Genomic DNA, 21,692 nt, shown 5'->3' on the forward strand with positions numbered 1-21,692 from the left:
TACCCCAAATCATTCAACTTCTTCAGGGTCGGTTTAGGAACGTGCGGTCGGACATTGTTGTGGAGGAGAATTGGGCCTTTTCTGTTGATTAATACTGAGTATTATTGTCGAAGTTTCAGATGCATTTCATCCATTTGTTGAAAATACTTTTCTGCTATAATAGTTTCGCCTGCATTCATAAAACTGAAATGAATGAGACCGGCCGCAGACCAGCAAACAGTCAGCATTACTTCCTTTTGGTGCAACTCAGGCTTTAGGAAAGGTCGTAGAGCTTCGTCCGCCTCTAACCACTGAGCTAAACGTTGCCGGTTGTCGCCAAGAATCCACTTTTCAACGCAAGTTACAACCCGGTCGAGAAACGTTAAAGAAGGGAAAATAACATTTCATAGCGGTGTTTCTTTTGGTTGTCTTTCAATTCGTGAGGCACCAATTTGTCAAGTTTTTGTGCCTATCTAATCTCTCCCAAGCGGTTAGAGATCGTCGTATACTTTACGTCTAATTAAGAAGCAAGTTCTCGAGCAATTATGCGTGGATTAGCTTTGAGTAATGCTCTTAATTGATCGTTGTCAACATTCGATAGCCGACCACTACGCTCAACATCTTCAGGACTTTCGTCGCCGTCACGAAATTACTTACCCCACCATTGTGCTGTGCGTTCAGTAGTGGTTCCTGGGTCAAACGCTTCGTTGGTATCGCGATCTGTTTCAGCACCTTTTCAGCCTTACTTGAATTGAAATAAGAAAGTTGTGCAAATTTTCTTTTTCTCAATCTTGTATTCAACGTTTTGAAAAGAAGACATAATTCTTTAAAAACGATTGTAATTTAAACGATTAGATAGAGCGAAGAACGTTCTTTAAAATAATATATAAAATAAAGGTATTGTAACGAAAATTATTTGAAAATACATCTTTTGAAATCAAAATTAAAAATTCGTCAGAACTACCTTATCAACCTAATAAAAGTGAAATGTCTTTTTAAAATGAAAAAAGGACAACTCCATTTACAATTTTGGTTTTGTAAGAATGCTTAAGTAATTACGCTTACAATTATAACTTTCGGATTTTCTTCATCTTCGTCGCCTATATTTTTGTTCTTTTACTCTTCCACCGTGATAGAATTGTCAAATCTAAACCCTTATTGATGACTGAGTGAAAATCGTCAAAGTTGTAGCATTTTTCTACGTACTGGCAATTCTACACGATCCCGCTAACAAGAAATATAATACGTAAAAGACATATGATTAACGTGACGACGACAAAAGGAATATAAATACAGGTATATAACAAAGATAAAATTGCTTTCCTCTCATAAAATATATAAATACGTCTCTAGAGAAGAGTTTTCGGGGTGGATTATATTGATGCATGAAGGATCAGGAGCTGATACTGATGACTCGTAGAAGGTTGGATCGCTTCTATTAGGAGTTGATGGGAGCTACAATTGCTGCTAATGATGACCATTATGCGGACGATGCTAGCAAGATCGCGAATTGCTGTGAGTTGGTGAAGACAAAATTGATGCCGCTAGTTATAGTGGGTAGAGACAGAAAGATGATGATGGCAATATTGGAAGGTCGCCAACTATCTTGAAGTGGATTAAAGGTCGGCTCGGCTCAATGGATGTTGACGACGACGACGACGACGACGACGATGATGATGACGATGATTCGTGTAGTAATGTTTTATATGTAACTAGGAAGAAAGCTGAATGTGAGAAGCGAGTGGTGTCTACTGTCACCAAGTCAGTGCAAAGAGATGATGATGATAATAATGATTGCAAGTATGAAAGGATTGCTACACGTTCTAAGTCCTGGATATAACCTTAAACGATATTCGATGGTGAGGCCCCAGCTTGCGGGCTTTGGGGAGTGTGGAGCCACCCTTTAATTGCTATTGCTTCCAGATCCACTCTGACTCGGAGTAGTAGTACCTAGTCCCAACTATGGGTTAAATAGAAACTGACTTGAAAAAAACAAAGATATTCTATTAAAATTTCTTCTTCAAAATAACTGGATTCGGCATTAAATAACCTGAAAAGGTTGATATGCCGTAAAACAAAAACAACCAACCAACTACACGTTCTAAAAGGAAGAGATCCACTGTAATATCGTTGCTGGAAATCGTATTCGTATTGAGTTTCCAATGTATGAAAAAACTGCTTCGATCTTTACTGTCAGTCATTCATCGTCATCATAGCAATGGTTTCATATCATCTGACCACGACTCGAAATGAAAAAGCTAAGTGATTTGCAAAGTTGTCTGACGATGACTCTGGGATGAAAAAAAAAATTGGTAGCTGGTTTGCTAAGTGGGTCGATGGCGATGGTGGAACAACGCCCTGAAATGAGTTTTGATTAAAAAAAAAAAAAAAAATTTTAAGTGTGACTGTTAAAGATTTTGCCGGCTACTGCTGATCCTGGCTCTTCTTTGGCATCTCACTGATCGACGGAAAAATAGCGCATGTAAATCGACGAAAGCTTGCGTATCTCTGTCCCACCCAACCAAACTGTTGAAAGATTAACATCGGATTTTGTTAGAAAGGAGTGTCGAGCCGCAAATGGTGAACGGCAAGAGTCCTGAAGTTACACAGTTCACATCTCATTTCTCAGCCTTTGTGATACTGTCTCATTCATTTTTTTAAATCGTCTTACTGCCTCAAAAGTCAGCCATATTCAAACCCATTTTAATAGGAATTATACGTTTGTATTGTATCGAAATAATTTCTTATTTCCAACATTTTTGCTACAAGAAAAAAAAATGACACTTTCCTTTGTCTGAATCCAACAATTGAAAAACTTTTTTTATGTTAAGTAAATGAAGTAGGATGTGTTAGTAATGACACTGTTACTTTTTTATTTATTTATTTTTTTTTTGTTATTAGGAGAGATAATATTTGATGTAGAGCTCATTATTATTAAAACGGAAATATGTAATTAAAATGTATAAGCCACGCGTCAATGCGGTTGTGGTCGAGTGAGTTGGACAAAATGTAAACTAAATCTTTGTTTCCTTATAGGTGATTTGAGCAAAGTTGTATAAACTTAAAATTTTAGAGCTCTTCGTCTTTGCCCGTTTTTCATTACTATGCTTGACGTCGAGTTATTGTTTTAATACATAAGCCTATGAAAGCTGTCGCAAAGTGCCCTTCTTTCTACGAATTAAAAGCTAACAACTGTTGGGATCCGAAGCCTACGCAATTGTTAACAGAATATTTATTTACACATAAGCAACTTTTCACGGATGAATGTACTCGCAAACCCTTTTTCTGTTTATTATTTACTCTTTTTTGTTTATGTGAGACAACTCTGCCGATTATGGGCCGTTATGATTCTTTTTTCAAAAGCTGAAATGAATCAATAAATCATATATTTATTTTATATACAATGTGCTTTGCTCCTTCTATTATTATGTATCGCTATCCCTAATTCAACTTTTTATTTCATTTTTTTTGTTTTTGAAGATTGTAACGCTGGGTATGGGGCAGCCAAACCAGCTGCCAACATTGCCCTGCTTTTTATAGAAACCAACTGATACCTCTTTTTAGTATCCTGGCTGTTCCCTTAAGTGCAATTGTCTGGATCTCTTTTGCACTTGGTTCACCAGGAATATTAGTTAGGTAGGACTTCAGGTTCCTCTTCATAATCCCTGTAGCACTTATAATAACTGTAGCACCTATAATAACTGGTACGATTGATATATCCCTGAGATTCCAGTTTCTTTTCATATCATACATGAGACCTTGACATTTGGTCTGCTTACCCTTTTTAGCTCTGTTCAGACCTCCATCATTAGGGACACTCACTTCAACCAAGGTTTCTACTCTTTCTGGCTCCGGGTTGCACATTAACATGAGCATTATCATGACAGTTTTATAAGCTTTATTACTTCCGCGCCAATTGGAAAGGTGACACCCTCACTAGAAGATGGCCTTAAAGTGCTGACGGATTCTTTCTATCCAGTTTTTAGTTTTTCATCGCAGTTTCGTTCTCCTATGTGGATTGCCTTCACCACGGCAATATGGTCGTTGTTCTTTTTCTTGGGAAGCTGTTGCCCCCAATCCAACTTTCAGCACGTAAATATAATTTTCTTCATTCGTGCACGAACTGAAATTTTCTTGGGACAAAAATCACTAGAATGCACAAAGGCCATGCCTTCCACTCAATGCATAAAAAGGTCTGCACCAAGCATTACATGGACATACAAAACAGTTTCGCACACCTACTATGGACTGAGGTGAGCAGATAGTTTATAGTCATTGTTACAAACTAATGTTTAATATCGCTGCGAATAGACGTTGTGTCATGTTTATTGGTCGGCTGCTATACTTTTCGAAGAAACTAGATCCACGTCATAAATTATTTTTTCACAATGATTCCCAGTGGGCCTTTGTGACCACCTCGCGATCTTTCCCGACACAGTTCTCTAGAGAGCAATGTCTTTGAAATGCTGACATTTGACATGTATAAGCAAACTAATTAGTATGGGTGTTTGTTGATCGGATTAAATACCACTTCAACCATATTTTTATGTTATCTTACCTTGCATAGGTATGGTAAAACATCTGTCCATTCATATGTTCGCACCAAATATCGACCAATCATCTAACCATGATCTTTTAAAGTATGACTGTTCATATTTCAGCTAAGCTAGATTATTTATTGCTTTATAAAGGTGTGGAATAATGTCCACTTAAAATTGAAAATAATAATGATGGTGTAGAAAATAGAGTGTCTGGCTTACCGGAATGTAGCTTATAAGGCCGTTGTTATTTTTTTTGTTTTGTTATTGACCATCATTAATCATGATTTTGTTAGCATTCGTTTTCCCGATATCTTTCTGTTAAGAATTCTTTCTTAGTTTCTGGTTCTTACAGTAGGGATCACGTGTAGATTTCTAACGTTCCAAGTGAATTTTCTTCTGTGGAATGAACTAGATTCGAACTTAGCACACCCAGGTTATCAGCCCGTGTCGTTATTCACTGAGCTACCACCCACTGATGCTGATGATGTTATTTTTACATTTAAGACGAGGGACAGTTATTACAGGAATTCATACTAGTAGAAAGATATGTTCAATGTTTATATAAATATCGTCTCGCTACTGGCGAGCTCGTCAGTTTTCGTTACCACGACTGTAGTTACTAGGCCAAAATGCTATTTCGTTCTTGTAGCAAAAATGTTGGAAGTGAGAAAGTATTTTGATACTCTATGAACGTATATTCTTTATTCAAACATTTAAATATGATTCACTTCTCGTGCAGTAAATGTATGGTAAATACTTACTAGGGAGAAGCTCGTGAAGGATTTTTTTTTCGCAATCTTGCTCTTCGCCATGTTGCACTCAGATTTACCCCTTTATTTATTTTGACAATGTTGGATATGGAAATTTGCATCATATACTCACAAAATGTCAGTGTGCAAGAATCATCTCTTTATATAATTCAGAAATAAACTCTCAAATGTTTTCCAAATAATGTTAATGCGCATGTGCGTTATAAAAAGCCTACACACTATTTAATAAACCATATTTTCCACAAAAATCATGTTTCTAGAATATTTCTTATAATATCTTAAATTTATACATTAAAATTAGATCGACAGAATTCTTTAGATGATTTGTTTTGTTTTGTTTTATGTCTTTCAATCAACGCTTGAAGAAATGAATTAATGATGCTCAATAAAAAAAACACACAACAGTGCGAAGAAAAAAATATAAACGCGAGGCGCTAATAGATAAAACCCATTCCTTCAAACAACGCGTTCAAAAATGCAGTTCAATTTATTTATCTCCCTCCTACGGCGGGGCCATATAACACAATGGTCGGAAAGTGATATTTGAAATACCAGCGCCCTAAAAGAAAACCACTCTGATCTGCAAAAACAGATCTAGATAGCCAGCATTCCTCAGTGGTTGCGCCTCAGGCAATTAGCAATAAACGGTGCTTATGGATTAAAAACTGTGTCATCGTGAAAATTTTTCGGGGCGTTTACATAAAGCGCCGAAATGGGGTTGAAACGCCGAGCTAATGCAATCGCAGCAGGCAACGGTCATTTAAGAAAACGTTTATTTACTATCATTAATATATATATATATATATATATATATATATATATATATATATGATGTTGCAAAGAAAAAAAGAGTACACAAACCCTCAGCTCACTGCAGCAGCGTCGTTTGTCAGTACTTTCCGTAGACTCGTTTTCACATCTCTCCCATCTGCTCCAGTGGCCTGTTTTTATAAAAGACAGAGTCCTTCAAATTTGCATAGGTTCGCGAGAGCACACGAGATTCTGAGAGACTGCATTGTTATATAAGACCGCAGGTGCCATCTTGAACCTTTTTCAGCATCATGATGTTACGTCGGCAAAGCGCACACCGAGGACGTTTAAGAAGTAAGCCTGCGTTCCCACAATTTTCGCCACACTCCCTCTCATATCATTATCACAGAGAAAGCAGGGACACGGTGACCTTTTTTTTCGGGTCCTCCTTCGGAGAGGAGGACCGGTGGCTTAATCCTCGCCTGTGCTTTCATCCTCGGTTTCAGAGTCGGTGAGCCTAAGGCTGCAAATCTCAGGGTCGCTGTCCGACGAAGTCGGCGTAACCCAAAAATATGGTTCATTCTTATTATTAAAAAAACATTTGTATAAAAATGTTTGGAGTTATTTTCTTTGCTAACAGTTGTTTGTTATTTAGAAAATAGATATTTATTCGTGAAAGTGTTGTTACCATGAGTGCTTTCTTCTTGATTAAATTCTTTTTTCAAAGTTTCGTAAAAGTGTTCAAATAACTCGTCATTATACTTTATTTGTGACTACAAAATAAATAGTTTTCATTTTTTAAAATTAAGTAAACATTGTCTTATCTTTGTAGTAACAGAATAATATATTTTTCATCATTGAAGAAATTGACCAGCGTTTGTGAAAAAAAATTAACCCTTTGTTCGCCAGTTTCCAGCATTTTACGTAAACTGTATATGAAATTCAGACGATAGTATAGTCCTTATTTTGCAAAACTACCCAATAATCCACCCCTCTCAAAGGGACAAGGCAAAGCCTGGGTGTGTACATCTCCTATCACTGCACATGACCAAAGCCATACCATAGTTAGCAGAGGAAAAAAACATTGACCTAAACTTTGATCTCTTGGTGCTGAGAGAATAACTTAGCACACGCGCTAGTGCAATAACAGACTTATTTCCACTTACGAGCACGAAGAATAGGCACAGCGATATCTAAGGACAATTTTCACTGAATGGTTAATCTTATAATCATACTATTTTTCTCTGTGTTAAAAATAACTACATTTTCTACAGCGGGGAATAGAGGCTTGCGTACAAGATTTAAGAAGTTACTATGTCATCGTGCATGTACGAAGCAGAAAACCTACGTACAATTAAGAATAAAATATTTTATTCTGGAATAAATGTGGGAGCTAAGAGGGTTGAAAGACAAAAGAAGCGTCATAAGGATTGTTTGAAGGATATGATGAGGTGTAAAATTAATCACACAACATGAGAAGCGAGTGCGCTCAAGAGAATAGAGTGGAGGAATGAAATTGGAATAAGGATTGGCGTGTGGAAAAGTTCCAAAGTGAATAGCGTCATCACGCTTAAGAAACTGAAAGCAGCAAAAATATTGCTCCGCGAAAATCAGTTGCGCACACAATTGCCAAACGATGTCCAAATTTTGATAGAATGTCTAAAATTCAAATAGGACTGTCTACTCATATGAAAACTCGCGAACGAAGCCCTGGAAACCTGTAGACCCAATTCGAGTGATAGACATTATGATGGTGATGATGACGTACGATTCGCCCAATCATATTGTATTGCGCTAAACCTTATGTTTCTAGAATGTTCCATAATATCCATGCACTACTAAATGCTTTTGGGTTTTTTTTTAATAATTGTTTTCTTCAATTTTCACCCCAAACAAGGCAGAGTGTCACTTTAAAGTAGGGGTCTACTATCAGGGACATAAGTTGCAGGGATATTATGGAGGGGTATGCAGCAAGATGTCTCTTTCACATTACACTTGAACTTCTGCATGTCAGTACAGTTAGGAAAGAAAAATCCCGGAAGCGAGTTCTTAAGTCTAGCAATTTGGGGTAAGAAACTATTGGAGTAGAAGGCTTTCTTACACCTAGGGATCGCAACCGTGTAGGGGTGGGATTTAGCTGCTTGTCGGGTTCGTTGGGGGTATTTACGTCGAGGGAGTAAAAGTTCTTGTAGTTCGTCAAAGCATTCACCATTAAAATACTTGTAGAACAGGCAGAGGGATGCAACATATCGTCGATGGGACAGAGGCTGGAGTTTAGATGACAGTTCAGGACCTACTAGGTTTCTTTTGAACTCTGTCCAGGAGTAAGAGACTAGTAGCAGATGCACCAGCCCAAATGTGACAACAGTACTCCATACATGGGCGAATGGTGGCCTTAAATAGGTACAAGATAATTTCAGTCGTAAGTAGCTTTCTAGCACGGTAGAGAAAGCCCACCTTCTTCGCAACAGCTTTGGCAATGTTCTCAATGTATCTTTCCTAACTCATGTTCCCCTTGTTATCCTTCCACCTTGCATGTTTATTTATTTTTATTGTTTGTTTGTTTGTTTGTTTTTGTTTGTCCCTGTACACATTGTATGATGTCATCATTTGGTGATGTCATCCATTCGATCAGATATGCGGATAAATGTACGCATAAGCACACTATAGTTTTACGTCTTCTATTTAAACATAGAGATGTGCACAGTCGATAACGTCACCAAATTGTGACTTCATCTACCAGATCAGAGAAAGGGAGAGAAGGAGTGGGGATGGTTTAAGACGTTTTAACTAAACGACATGTGACCGCAAATATCACATTATCTACTACGCCAACCGCTATAGGCATGAGGATCTAAGAATTTTTATTTTTTAATTCTTTTCTGTGCAGCAGTAAAATAAAATTTTCAGTGCGTTCACACATAATTGCCTAAAAAATGTAGAATCTCATTGGGGGTGATAACTGAGGGTGTTAAATTGCAAAATTATCTACAGTGCCACCAATGAGAAAGTCCGCACTTGTCGTTTTTTTCAAAAACCGCAAATTTAAATTAAATGTAATGTAACTATTTAAACAATATATACCTCATTTGATTCGTCTTTTATTCGTCTATAATTTTACCTTAAAGATTATATTCTTCGTTCTTCCTTCGACCGACGTACTGCCTACCATCACTCCCTAGTTTATTGAACTTGCTTTCGTCGCTAAAAATCACTTTCAACCAATATGAAGCGTCATGATCTTTATTCCATCTGACTAAGTCCAGACGGTGCTTTCTATTCTTACAGAAATCATTGGCTTGCGTTGGCTTGTTGTTGGATTTGGGGATCTGCTTCGAATCTGTTTCTGAAGCTGCGGATTCTGATAGCATTGTCTTCCCTGTAAGAAGTTACTCTAGGACGACCAGATTTAGGGGCATCACAGACACTGTCGGTGTTTTGGTGCTTTTGCACAGTCATTCGTACCGTTTTTTCATCATATTTCAATTTGCGGCCGATTTCTCGTTTGGATAAACCAGAAAAGTGGAGATTAATGAGCACCCGACAATCACTAAGAGAGACTCGGGGTATATGTACTACATGTTACGTTGTATAACCCAAGACAACAACAACTACGATTAGAGATCCTTTGTTGCCTAAAAGGTGGATGTTTAAAGCTGGCTGCGGAGTTTCTTTTTGCCTTCTCGATTATAAGTTATTTTTTTAAATGTACGTGAACACTACGATACTTCTATTAAAAGTCAAATATAAACAGGGAAAATTATAGAGAAATAAAAGACAAATCAAATAAGGTATAGGTTGTGTAAATAGTTACATTCAATTTAGCTTAAATTTGTGGTTTTAGAAAAACATGACATGTGCGGGCTTTCCTTTTTGTGGCACTGTAGGTTACTTTAGCTATTCTGTGGAAATATATGTTAGACGTTGGTGGAGATTTCTACTCTCAAAGTTCCCCTGTTTGATGGCTGCTAGCTGAACAAGTGCGTTCTATTTGTTTTATCATTTTGTGGGTTGCTGTCCATGCTTGCGGCAGCTTAGTGAACAAAGACACAGTGATATGGCTTGCTGAAACCTGCTTAAATAATGTTTGGTCAACGGAGCTCAAACTGACACCGGATACTATAAGCATAAAGAAAACAAGCATTTTGATCAACCGGTCGGCTTCTAGAACAACTGTGAGTCGACATATAATATTATTGTTTCGTGATTATTATAGCCGACCACTTGCTGTGAATGACTGCAAAACCTTGATTAAAGCAATCAATAGAGAAATATGCAATAATGACTTATTACATACGTCGGCATCCTCTTCACCGCCGCTTCCTACCCGCTTATGTTCAGGAGAATAACGTAATAGACTTAGAAATCAAAAATGCCTAACAATTACGTACGAGTACTTATTAAAAACGCGCGTCTTTAAGATAATTATGTAAAATGAGCACCCATTTCTGGATAATTCTAGCGTTTTGAAGACAGTTAACAAAAAATACATTTTTGCTTTACAAGATAAATTCCGTGCGTTTTCTTTTATGAAGTTCCATCATTTTAGGTGATTGTTGGTCGTTCTTTTCTTTTGTTTTTATATACAGGCATTTAAAATTATCGTAGATTTTAAAAATTCAGTATGTTATTGCTATACATCTTATGAGATGACTGACCAATTTATCCGACTTTAGGTTCAAATGAACAGCTACGGCAGGAATTGGAATACACCCTACTAAAGCATGCCAGTCAGACTTGACGTTATTGGTGAAATAATTTAGTTTGTTTCTGTATGTTTAAAGCCAATAAATGTTGTTTTTGTAAGTGCTTTCTTATATGCTTTAATGAAATAAAATAGTTCCTAAAATATACATTAGTTCTAGGCTTGAGTTATGTGTGAAAAATATTTTATAATTGTTCTAATTAGTCATAATTTGTAATTTACTGAACAAGTCGACCATCTATCTCTTAGGTTTTTTATGTATTTCTCTCGTTCTATGTTTATTCAATCAGTCGCTCATATTTCTTTATGTCTGTGTTAGCATTTTAAAGAAAGACGAAATCTCATTGTCAGTGTGCCATCTAATTTACATACTATATGTAATAGCGAAAGCATGTGTGTGAATCAGATTGTAAAACAATGCGTCTTTATTTCAACATTATATACAAAGAAAATATAGAAATACAAGGCTTATTAGTTTTAACCACGAAAGATGTCTTATTTTACAGTTGAGGAATTTTCGAATGGAATCAAAGTGGAATAAATAGCGACAGTAGTTGTGACACCACGGGTTATGTTTATGTCTCGCATGTAAGAGATTTTGACCCGTTTTTAATCGATAAAACTTAGGAGGCTTGAAATTTGCTAAGAATGATAACCTTGCTGAACAAATTATCGGGCAAATGTTGTATTTTATCTTAGCGAGCGTCTTGTCAAGATTAACTCTAGTTGTTGTAATTTCTATTGGACATAGGATCATCCATTATGTAACTCTTGGCTAAAAAAAAACTATGTGAGGCGTTTTAGTTAAAAACTTAGTAAAAGAAAATATATTCGCCTGTGCTATTCTCTGTGTATTATTTATTCCAATTGCAAAGCAATTGCATAAAGCATTTGTATAAGAAATTGATCCACTGGTTGGTTTTAAGGTGATTAGATAAAAACTAAATGGACGAATGCAGAAAACAGACAAAAGCTTATTACAGTCAAAATAAATTCAATACAAAAAATTATATTTCTATTTTTATTTTATACTTCTATATATTTAAAGTAGTAGCATTCGTGTGTGTGTGTGTGTACATGCATGTGTGTGTGTACACGCATATGTGTGTGCATGTATACACGCATATGTGTGTGTACACGCATATGTGTGTGTGTGTGTGTATGTGTGTGTGTGTGTGTGTGTGTGCAACTCTCCTACAGAAAATATCACTGGACCGATTATGACGAAACTTTGCATGAAGATGATTTTCAAACTAGAGATGGTGCACACCATTTTCCAAGGTAAAGGTCACAGGTCAAGGTCATAGCCTATGTATACCGGCCACACCACCGAAGCGATCATGCCCAAACCTGACATAATGATGGTTTCCGACCTAGAGATGTTGCACACCGTTTTTCAATGTCAAGATCAAAGGTTAAAAAACTCTCTCTGATGCGAAGAATTTTATTTCTATTAAAATAAAAGCATTTTATTTTTATTGTATACTCGTGTTGTATCTTTTTTGCTGTTATCACATTCGTCTTGCCTTTAATTGAAAATCGTCATTCATGCTACTGCCCCTTCTACATGGATAATAATAATGTTAAAATCGATATTATCATCTATTCATCTAATATATAAAGTAAAGTCAGACTTTTTCTAGCCTTTTTTAATCGATAGCTATCTTCGTATAAAATCAATATTTGATTCACGTTTGTAAATACTATTTGTGGATCGATTTGAATTAATTCTTCTTAAAAAATACTTTGTCTGGAGCGGGCACTATCTTTAAAACGGGACATAACTCTGCAACATCGCTTATTCTATTATTCAGTCCTCACATTCCATGCGCGATAGTTCTGACAAAGAGGAAAGACTTGTTTTCTGGTTAAGAATCTATTCAATCTAACATTTAACAAATTTTTGATCTGGAAGAAGTATATGTTGTCGCCCCTTACATCGAGTGGCTACATGCAGTGTTCGGAATGATTTCCATGAAAAATACATTTGTTCTTAAAACAAAAAGGTATAGTTTATAAAAACAAAAAAATGCAAGTAAAAAAAAAAACATCGGTAACAGCTAACTATGCAATATTTCCCATGTAATTTGTGTACAAGTGTATGGATATCTAAAAAAGGTTATGTTTGTTCTAAATTGATATTGATATATATATATATATATATATATATATATATATATATATATATATATATACTACCCCTGACCTGTTGGGTCAGTATGTCATATTAGCTATGGAATTAATGTATGAGCGTGACACTTGTGACATAAAAAATAGGTTTTTGTGACATAACAGAAACATTTCTATGGAGGTATATTAAAATGAAAGAAGAATATAGATAGATTTCTGTTTATAGTTGTTTATTTTTGAAAAAAAAACTTACAGCCATTGAATTATAAGTGGTTTGCCATACTTATAGGTAAATGTGCACTGAACAGATAACATAATACTTAAAGTTAAATTAACATTTTGATATATTTTAATTTAAACGTGAAAAAACATCAATTTGGTCGCTGAAAACGTACACAGTAAAACAATACGTTTTATTGTCGCGTTGATTATTTATTTGTAACACAATTAAAAAACATATTTTCGGGGTTATTTATCTATGTTGGTAGTGTAGAAGAAAATGTATGAATGTTTTTAAGAAAGGTGTATTAAAAAATGGAGAATAAATTTTTAAAAAATGAAAGCGGTGGATAAATCGCCGTTGTAAAATGCACTTATGGTTGTCAACGGGTTAAAGTAGATTTATTTGTAAGAAAATTGCGTTAAAATAACTTCAACGTAATGAGGATATGACCGATGTAAAAAAAAAAAGCAGAAAGTATTAACAATTGTTTATTTGGATAATTTAAACGCGAAAAAAATTGGGATGCTGAAAATGTACACAGTAAAACAATGTTTTATTGTCTCGCTGATGATTTAGTATAATATATATCGTATATCTGAAACAGGTCGATAATTATACGTATTATTTGTTATCACGTTTTTCATTTGCTTCCGGTATCTTGAAGTTTTTTATTCAATAAATTTAAGATATTCGCTTTTCTAAGAACATCCGTTTGTTCAAACGAAACTGGTCCAACGATTTGTGTTTATTTGTTTACGCTGTTATGGGTTTATGTTTATGTACGCATGCGCAACCGGAAATCCTAAACCGGATGTTGGGTTACAACACCAATTACAAGGTCATTTGAGTTTTATAATTATGTATATATATATATATATATATATATATATATATATATATATATATATATATATAGAGAGAGAGAGAGAGAGAGAGATAAGATATGATATAATTTTGTGTACCTGCTCAGGCTTGTGAATAATTTGGAAGTATTTTTTCTATACCTGTCATTACTCATCAAATTATAATCCTGGTGCTTATGAGATAATCCGATTATGGTCCACACACGTCAACTGCACGTTTGGAAAAGACATGCAACCCAATGCATCAAAAACATAATTACAGTCATCAAATATTACACTTGTCACCATTCTTACGAAAACACACACACGCCTATATATATATATATATATATATATATATATATATATATATATATATATTTATATATATATATTAAGGAAATAAACTTAAATGCCTACTAAACAATCTCCTCAGGTGTCGTAGGTTTCCCTTTACAGTAGTTTGTCAGGAAAACCTGGCATGAGGCATTGCTACACATAAACCCTGACTAAATATTCAAAACCGCATAGTATTCGTGGTTCAAATAAGATCCCTTTCGTATGGTTAATCCACTCTGGCTTTTATAAGGAATGGTTCTCCGCGAAATGATGTTACCTCAAATAACAGACTAGATGTATTTTTGTTCTGGAATCCAGTAAGATCAAGAAACGAGAGATAAAGATATACTATTACATTTTAAAATGATCTATTATGGAGAGGACGATAATGTTCTCAATTTAACTAACTCAGAGTTTTAGAGATAAACGAGCACTTTAATGGAATATTTAAATATCTACGTGTTTCATAGTGATCAAAGATAAGCCCCAGGGTTGATTTCTGACTGAAATAAAATGAATATATATATGTGTGTGTGTGTGTGTGTGTGTGTGTGTGTGTGTGTGTGTGTGTGTGTGTGTGTGTGTGTGTGTGTGTGTGTGTGTGTGTGTGTTTAACTATTTTATGTATCCACATACAATTTTTTAAAGTGATATATTTTATGTATAGATTATCAGTATTTACTTCAACAGTGCTCAATACGTAAGTAAAGATAGGTTGTAGGATGTGTCACCACTCCCCAAAATTAGACAAAGAAAAGTAAATAGAAGTCTAGCCATGGGCTAAGAAAAACGGGGACAGGAATCATGAAGAACCTGATTGGTTAGCTGGAAAACTTAGCCTCAATTAGAATAATTCCTTGCATTTTATTCTGAAGCAACTTTATTAAGTTAAAACGTGGAAAATTTTGTGTAACTTAATTGCTATATATATTTTCACAACTTAGTACACACACACACACACACACACGCACACACACATATATATATATACGGTTGTTACACCATTTCACAATTCATCCATGATATTAGATCTGGTAAGTACATAAACTCCAAGTTTCGTAACCTAGCCACTAATTGTTACTAAACATGACCATTGGCGTCTGACTCTCTACTTTCGTAATTAGTGTGGAAGAAATTATATAGGTCTGAAGTTGGAAACCATGTTTGGTTTAGAACAGCTTCTGATGGTTAGTTGTTCTATACAAGTCCTGGAGATGACTGGTTCTCAGTAGACAGTTGTTTTGTTCAGGTTTCTGACTTTATAATTTTGTGGCCACAGAGCAAAAGATTCTTCCCGTGTTGACACAAAGAAAACATGCAAGGTTGATAAAGAAAAGGTTTAACTTTTATGGGTCAATTCTGGTTTCTGATTGGTTGGCAGCAGAACGTGAATTAATTTGATTTGCAAGTTTCTAGCAGCAGTGTTTATAAATAGAATCTCCCAACTGTGAGGGGCTATACTCCATTAATAGTCAAAAATATTGCAACAATAGGTGTTTTTAATGAATTTTTATGTATTTGCTTCCATTTTACGATACTGATAACCGGGAGAACTCAATACTTTCTAATGAAGATTATTGTGTTATGCTCAATGAAAACCATCATTTCTTTCACCAGAGCGCTCTTAAGTATGGCTAGAGATTGATGGTTTCTTACAACTATGATTCGAAAAAAAGAGCCGATACCCCACCACCACCACCATCGAAAAAGGAACTAATAATGTTTTATATATTCACTAGAAATATACTCGCTCAAGTATCGATAAAATTAATTGCTCACGGAGAACAGCTCTGCAACATTTTTATCTTCTTAACGAAGCTTAACATGAAGATATAATGATACTAAACCTTATGTCTGGAATCCTTATAACAAGTTCAATATAATTTGATTATTGAATTAAAAAATAGGTAAATTTGTATATTCCAGGAATCTTACTTAATTGGGTATTTGTATTCATCGGACTACGGTTCTCATCTTGAGTGTAATTTTCACAACGTTTCGGTCGATGTAACCTCCGACCTTCCTCAGGTGTATCTTGTCGAACTCGGGAATGTTTCTGTCGAATTCGGGATTTTGGACGAAATTTCAAGCGGAACTCTTTATTTATATCGCAGGAGTAGCGTGCTCTTGTCCCGTCAGCCATGAATAATAATACAAATAACCAATCCCCATCTCAAAAATTCAGAAACGTCATACTTAATTGGTGTCTAATAAAATGGATATGCAAATTTGAAATACTAGAATTTTCTAATAGGAGGTTGTAGCCATATTATGTTCTTCCCCTCAAAACCTTTTAAATGCATAAGAGAACATGAACTATGACGAATATTTATGAATTAATGTCTTATACTTATAATTAAAATTTTGCAAAAATTGCGGGTATTTGCATTTTTACAAAGACTTTCTTGGATCCTTATGTGTAAAATTAAATTAAACTAAATAGAGTCCACAATACCTACTCTTACATCTAACGTGTTTCAAACGTCATAATGATCGATTAATTTGTTTAGGAGTGAATCCTGTACATAGAAATATATATGTTCAAAATTGAGGAATGTTTTGGTGTAATTAAAATATATTAACAAACAGCGAAATAAATGCTGATTAATTCGGCTATAGTATAATAAGTTTAAATACCCAAAAAGACTTGAGATTTGGAGATTATGTATTAATTGCATTGTTAAAATTTCCAAAATCTCGGAATCATCTAAATTTTCACAAAAGGCTTCCGTTTTTTTTTTGGGGGGGGGTACCTCCTTTGCCTAAAACTAAAATAAACTAAATATAGCACACATTATTGTTAGCAGCTGTGTTATAAAATGACTGGCTATCTACAGCACACTATTCTTTTTACAAAGAGCAACGCATTTACGCTAAGTTGGAACCAGTGATATCCATTAGCAAAGAGCTCTACCCACGAGTGGCGAGGAGTAAATGTATTTGTTCGCCCAGACACAACTGTTTCAACGAATCACGGTTATTCAATGTTACTAGAAATCAGTGAGTGCTTCAAACTGTGTTTCAAAATACTGTGTGTGTGTGTGTGTGTGTGTGTGTGTGTGTGTGTGTGTGTGTGTGTGTGTGTGGGTGTGGGTGTGTGTGTGTGTGTGTGGGTGTGTGTGTTCACTTAAATGTGAACGTATATATTTTGAACATTTTATTTTAATCGCAACGAAGAAAATCTGAAACCTTTTTTAAAGGTTATACCTAATTTCGCTAAACTAAGACACTTGGCTCTGAATAAACCAAGAGATTGAAACGCTGGCACTGTTAATGTATATATAATAAATATATAAACTCTACTAATAACAATGCTAATATTGAGCACAATTGAATCAGATGTATTGCAATTTTATTACTAAGTATTATTAAAATTGTATCTGATCGTTTTTAAGACAACACATAACTTTTATTTCTCCCTCTAGTACTTCCCATCTGTGGATTATGTAGCCACAAGATTGCTTCCCTGGATGTGACAATATGGTAATTTTGAAATTCAACGTCACTAAACACTTGTCATAAACCGTTCCCATGACTCATCAAATTTTATATTTATCTGGCAATCTCTCCATTCCATCCCAATCTTCTAGTTTCTTTTAGCCTTGATGTAACGTTGTACACTTGTACATACGTGGACAAAAGAACTGGAATAACTCGGACTCGCTTTTTGGTCTGTACATTTTTTACGTCTCTCACGAGATTTCGAACATTATTTCGTCTCTATCGAGATTCTTGTCTTTTTTTATATGGTCTTTTTCTTTTAATCTTTTGAAATGTGGCTTCATAATTTGTGTATTGATTTTTTTTTTTTCGGACTGTTATCTTCATCTTCATGGTTGTTGTTGTTTCGCCATGTTTCGGCCAACTAATCCTTGCGCCTTCTTTAAGTGGTAAACTGTAACTGTATAGAAATGCTGAGTCTTGTAACTGTATCCCACTGCCTTCCATAGTTTTTGTTGTCTCACCACGTTTTGGCCAACTAATCCTCTGGCCTGCTTTGGGTAGAATTGAAACCGTTATCTTCAGAAGCGCTAACCTGGAACCATAGAGACTCAACGCCTTTATCCACTGCACCATGGGCAATCCTTTCCAAAGAAGGCCAGAGGATTAGTTGGCCAATATGTGGTAAGACAACAACTATGAAGATGCACATAACAATCTGCAAAAATATCAATACACAAATTTAGTTCATCTGTTTTCTATTTTAAACCCAAAATACCGCTGCGATCCTTAATTCGAGTCTGATTGTGTCTGTAAGCTTTCTCTAAAGCTCTTTCACAAAAAAACATTCGACTAGCTACAGCCACTATCAACAATTGCCCCCACTTTCTATCTGTGCCTACATCTAAATGCAGATTCCATGAACAAAGTTTTTGCCTGGAACTGCCCGCCTGTGGAACACTATTCCACTGGCCTGCTTCCCAGCCGGCTACAATATCGTAGTCTCCAAGTCCAAAATAAGTGTAAACAAGTTCTTGTTGAACCGTTCCCATAAATAATCAAATTCTACCCAATTTATACCATTAATGATTACTACACTATGACTTTACATTCATTAGCCCTTATCCTCGAGTGACCTTCGGGCCTTGATAAGTGGTAACTCCTTTGTAAAAAAAAAATAATAAATACCATTTCTGTGTCATATTTGATATTCTGTTACATTTGATCTAATCATTTTGATTTTGATTTTAGATGACACCAAAGGCAGATCGGGATCCATATCAAGGCCCTTATCAAAGGTAAGTAAACCATTTTTTTTTGTTTTCTTTTAATATTAATTTAGATTAAAAGTCTTCTTTTTTTTGTATTACCTTGGCAAAAATATGAATCCGATATTCTCACAAAATGGCTATTCAATTCTTTTAAATCTACGAAAAATAAATTCAGTAGAAATCAAATTGTAGCAATAGAAAATATACCCAATCATGAAGAAATCATTTACTCTAGGTGAGAGTACATCGTTCAAACTCATTGGCCTAACATTATTAACATTAAATAAAACAAATGCATAGAAGACACTGCCAAGGTTGCTGCAAAAAAGGTAAAGTCCTTCTACTACGGTAAAATGTACTCATACCTGGCAGAATCTTATATCGCTGCAAAGTCACAATTCGCTCATGTATAAAATATTGTTGTCACTTATGAGCCAATGGATCAACCACAAATGTCTCTCTGTTGGACAGAGTCTGAAAAAGAGTCTCTAATCTAATAAGTCCCGCACTGCCAACTAAGTTATAACTCTTGTCTAATCGTTGCAGTATTGCATTGTTGTACTTGATTTATAAGTACTTTAATATAATGTGTTCAAACGGACATGTAAAATTCTGCACCCTTGAGGTAAATAACCTCCACCACAAACCGACAAAAAGCAAAATTCCACGTTTTCACGATAGAAGTCCCCTCGATGTTAGAGACTCTTTTCCCAAAAGATTTTCTTCCGTACAACAGCTAGACTTTGAAATGCTCTCCCTGTATCCTAAATTAATTAGGTTTAAAGGTTCCTAATTGAAGAATTAGGAACCTTTAAACCTAATTAACTATTTCTTACACTTCATCGCAACACAGATTAAAAATAAAAGATTCAATTTATATCAGAGTTAAAACCAACTGACAATTAGGATATATATATATATATATATATATATATATATATATATATATATATCAAGAGTTTCTCAACATAATTTAATTAATCTCTGTACTAAAATATATATATATATATATATAAAATACGTGTAAATATTATATTTAATGCAGATTTCTTGTTTATTTTTAACAGAAATATCGTAGGTATTAACGTAACGTTACATTCCTTTAAAAAATGAAAGAAAAAAACGGAAAGAAACTGAGACATGTGCATGCGAGTATCATGTTTTTTCTAAACTGTTCACTTCTCATGAGTAAAAAAAATACTCGAGCTGAGGTGGAAACCAAACCCTAATGACAGTAAATCAAGTACGATAACCATTAGACCAGCTTGATACGGTAATTAAAATGTATCATAAAATCTACTTATTTGTAACATTCGTGGAACAGTTAACAAATATAACTATCCGATTCCCCCCTCCCATGTAACAATTTTTTTTTTTATTTTGATCCCTTAGGATCCATTTTTACCGGATGAAAATCGATTAAAAAGTCTTCCACGTATCTAAATATCCTATATATTAAATTCCAAGTCTGTATATCAAACATTCATTGAGTATATAGCTTGAGATATGTCTTCTCACACACACACACATTCTCACTTTTATAGATATACTAGCAGGCCGCCCGGCGTTGCCCGGTCGTAAAATATGCATAAAGATCATATTTTAATTCATACAGAAACTGAGACGTGTGCATCCGAGTATTATGCTTTTTTCTGAAACCTTTACGTTATGTAAGTAAAAAAAAAATGCTCGAGCTGACATCGAAACCAAAACCTAAAGACAGATAGTCAAGTATAACTATTTTATCTGTTGTTTTCGAACTACTTATCTTAACATAATGAATCTGTAATGTGAACTATTCACGCATGCGCATTCGTGAAACTGTTAACAAACAGATAGAAATCCGTGACTCACACGTACCAATTTTTCAATTTTGACCCCTTAGCGGCACTTTTTTCCGGATGAAAACAGACATGTCAGAGTATCGTATATACGAAATTTCAAATTCGTAGATAAAAACGTTTTTGGGAATATAGGTTAAGAAATGTCCTCACACACACACATTCTCACTTTTATAGATATAGATAGATAGATAGATGTGTGTCTGTATTATTAATAGTGCAAGTAGTATTGTGCTGAGTCAATCAAGTTTGCTTTTCCGATTTTTTCCTATCTTTTTCCATCACAAAAATTACATACTAAAACATTCCTCAGTTTTATAGCTGAATTATTTTGAATAAATCCATTCCAATAGTTCTGATTAACTGCTATTTGCAATTAACTCATCTGATATTTAAGCTTCTATTTATCGCTTACATTTTTATGTTATTTGGATCGTACTCTTATTTCATATACTATCTCTCTTTTTCTTAGTCTCTTTATTCTTCTTTCTCTAAACCTATCTTTCAAATTTCTTTCTCTCACTCTGTCTTGTATCCTTTTTTCAAACCCATTTTTCCTTGATTGAAACAATTTTACACGAGCCCAATGAGTGTATGAGAATTGAGTTCAACATGCAAGCGAATACACGAACACAAAACGGTGACTTTAAGGTAATCATAAATATCGCCGTTTAATTCTGGCAATGCCATTCTTTGCCACAAGGGAGCGACACCTCTTACTTCCGCATCTGGTTCATATTACTTTTTATCTTTCTTCCTCCAACCATGGACCATACAGATCGCGTCGAAACTACTCTCATGTTTTGCACCCACGCAAAAAAAAAACATTTGTATTCCCACAAAAAACTTTGGAGGTAATC

At 34.9% G+C, this 21,692-nt stretch overlaps 1 protein-coding gene across 1 annotated transcript in view; it reads left to right on the top strand.

The window, feature by feature from the left end:
- The window catches only part of LOC145292051 (dynein axonemal heavy chain 5-like), a 579,775-nt gene that overhangs the window by 22,050 nt on the left and 536,033 nt on the right, over positions 1 to 21,692 (top strand). The window contains exon 2 of the mRNA XM_080138079.1: positions 18,972 to 19,018. Coding sequence (XP_079994205.1) covers positions 18,972 to 19,018 — 47 coding nt within the window. The remainder of the gene's footprint in view (positions 1 to 18,971; positions 19,019 to 21,692) is intronic.

Source organism: Euprymna scolopes, chromosome 13 (genome assembly GCF_053919585.1).
Source record: "Euprymna scolopes isolate OS-2025 chromosome 13, ASM5391958v1, whole genome shotgun sequence".
Lineage (NCBI taxonomy): Eukaryota > Metazoa > Mollusca > Cephalopoda > Sepiida > Sepiolidae > Euprymna > Euprymna scolopes.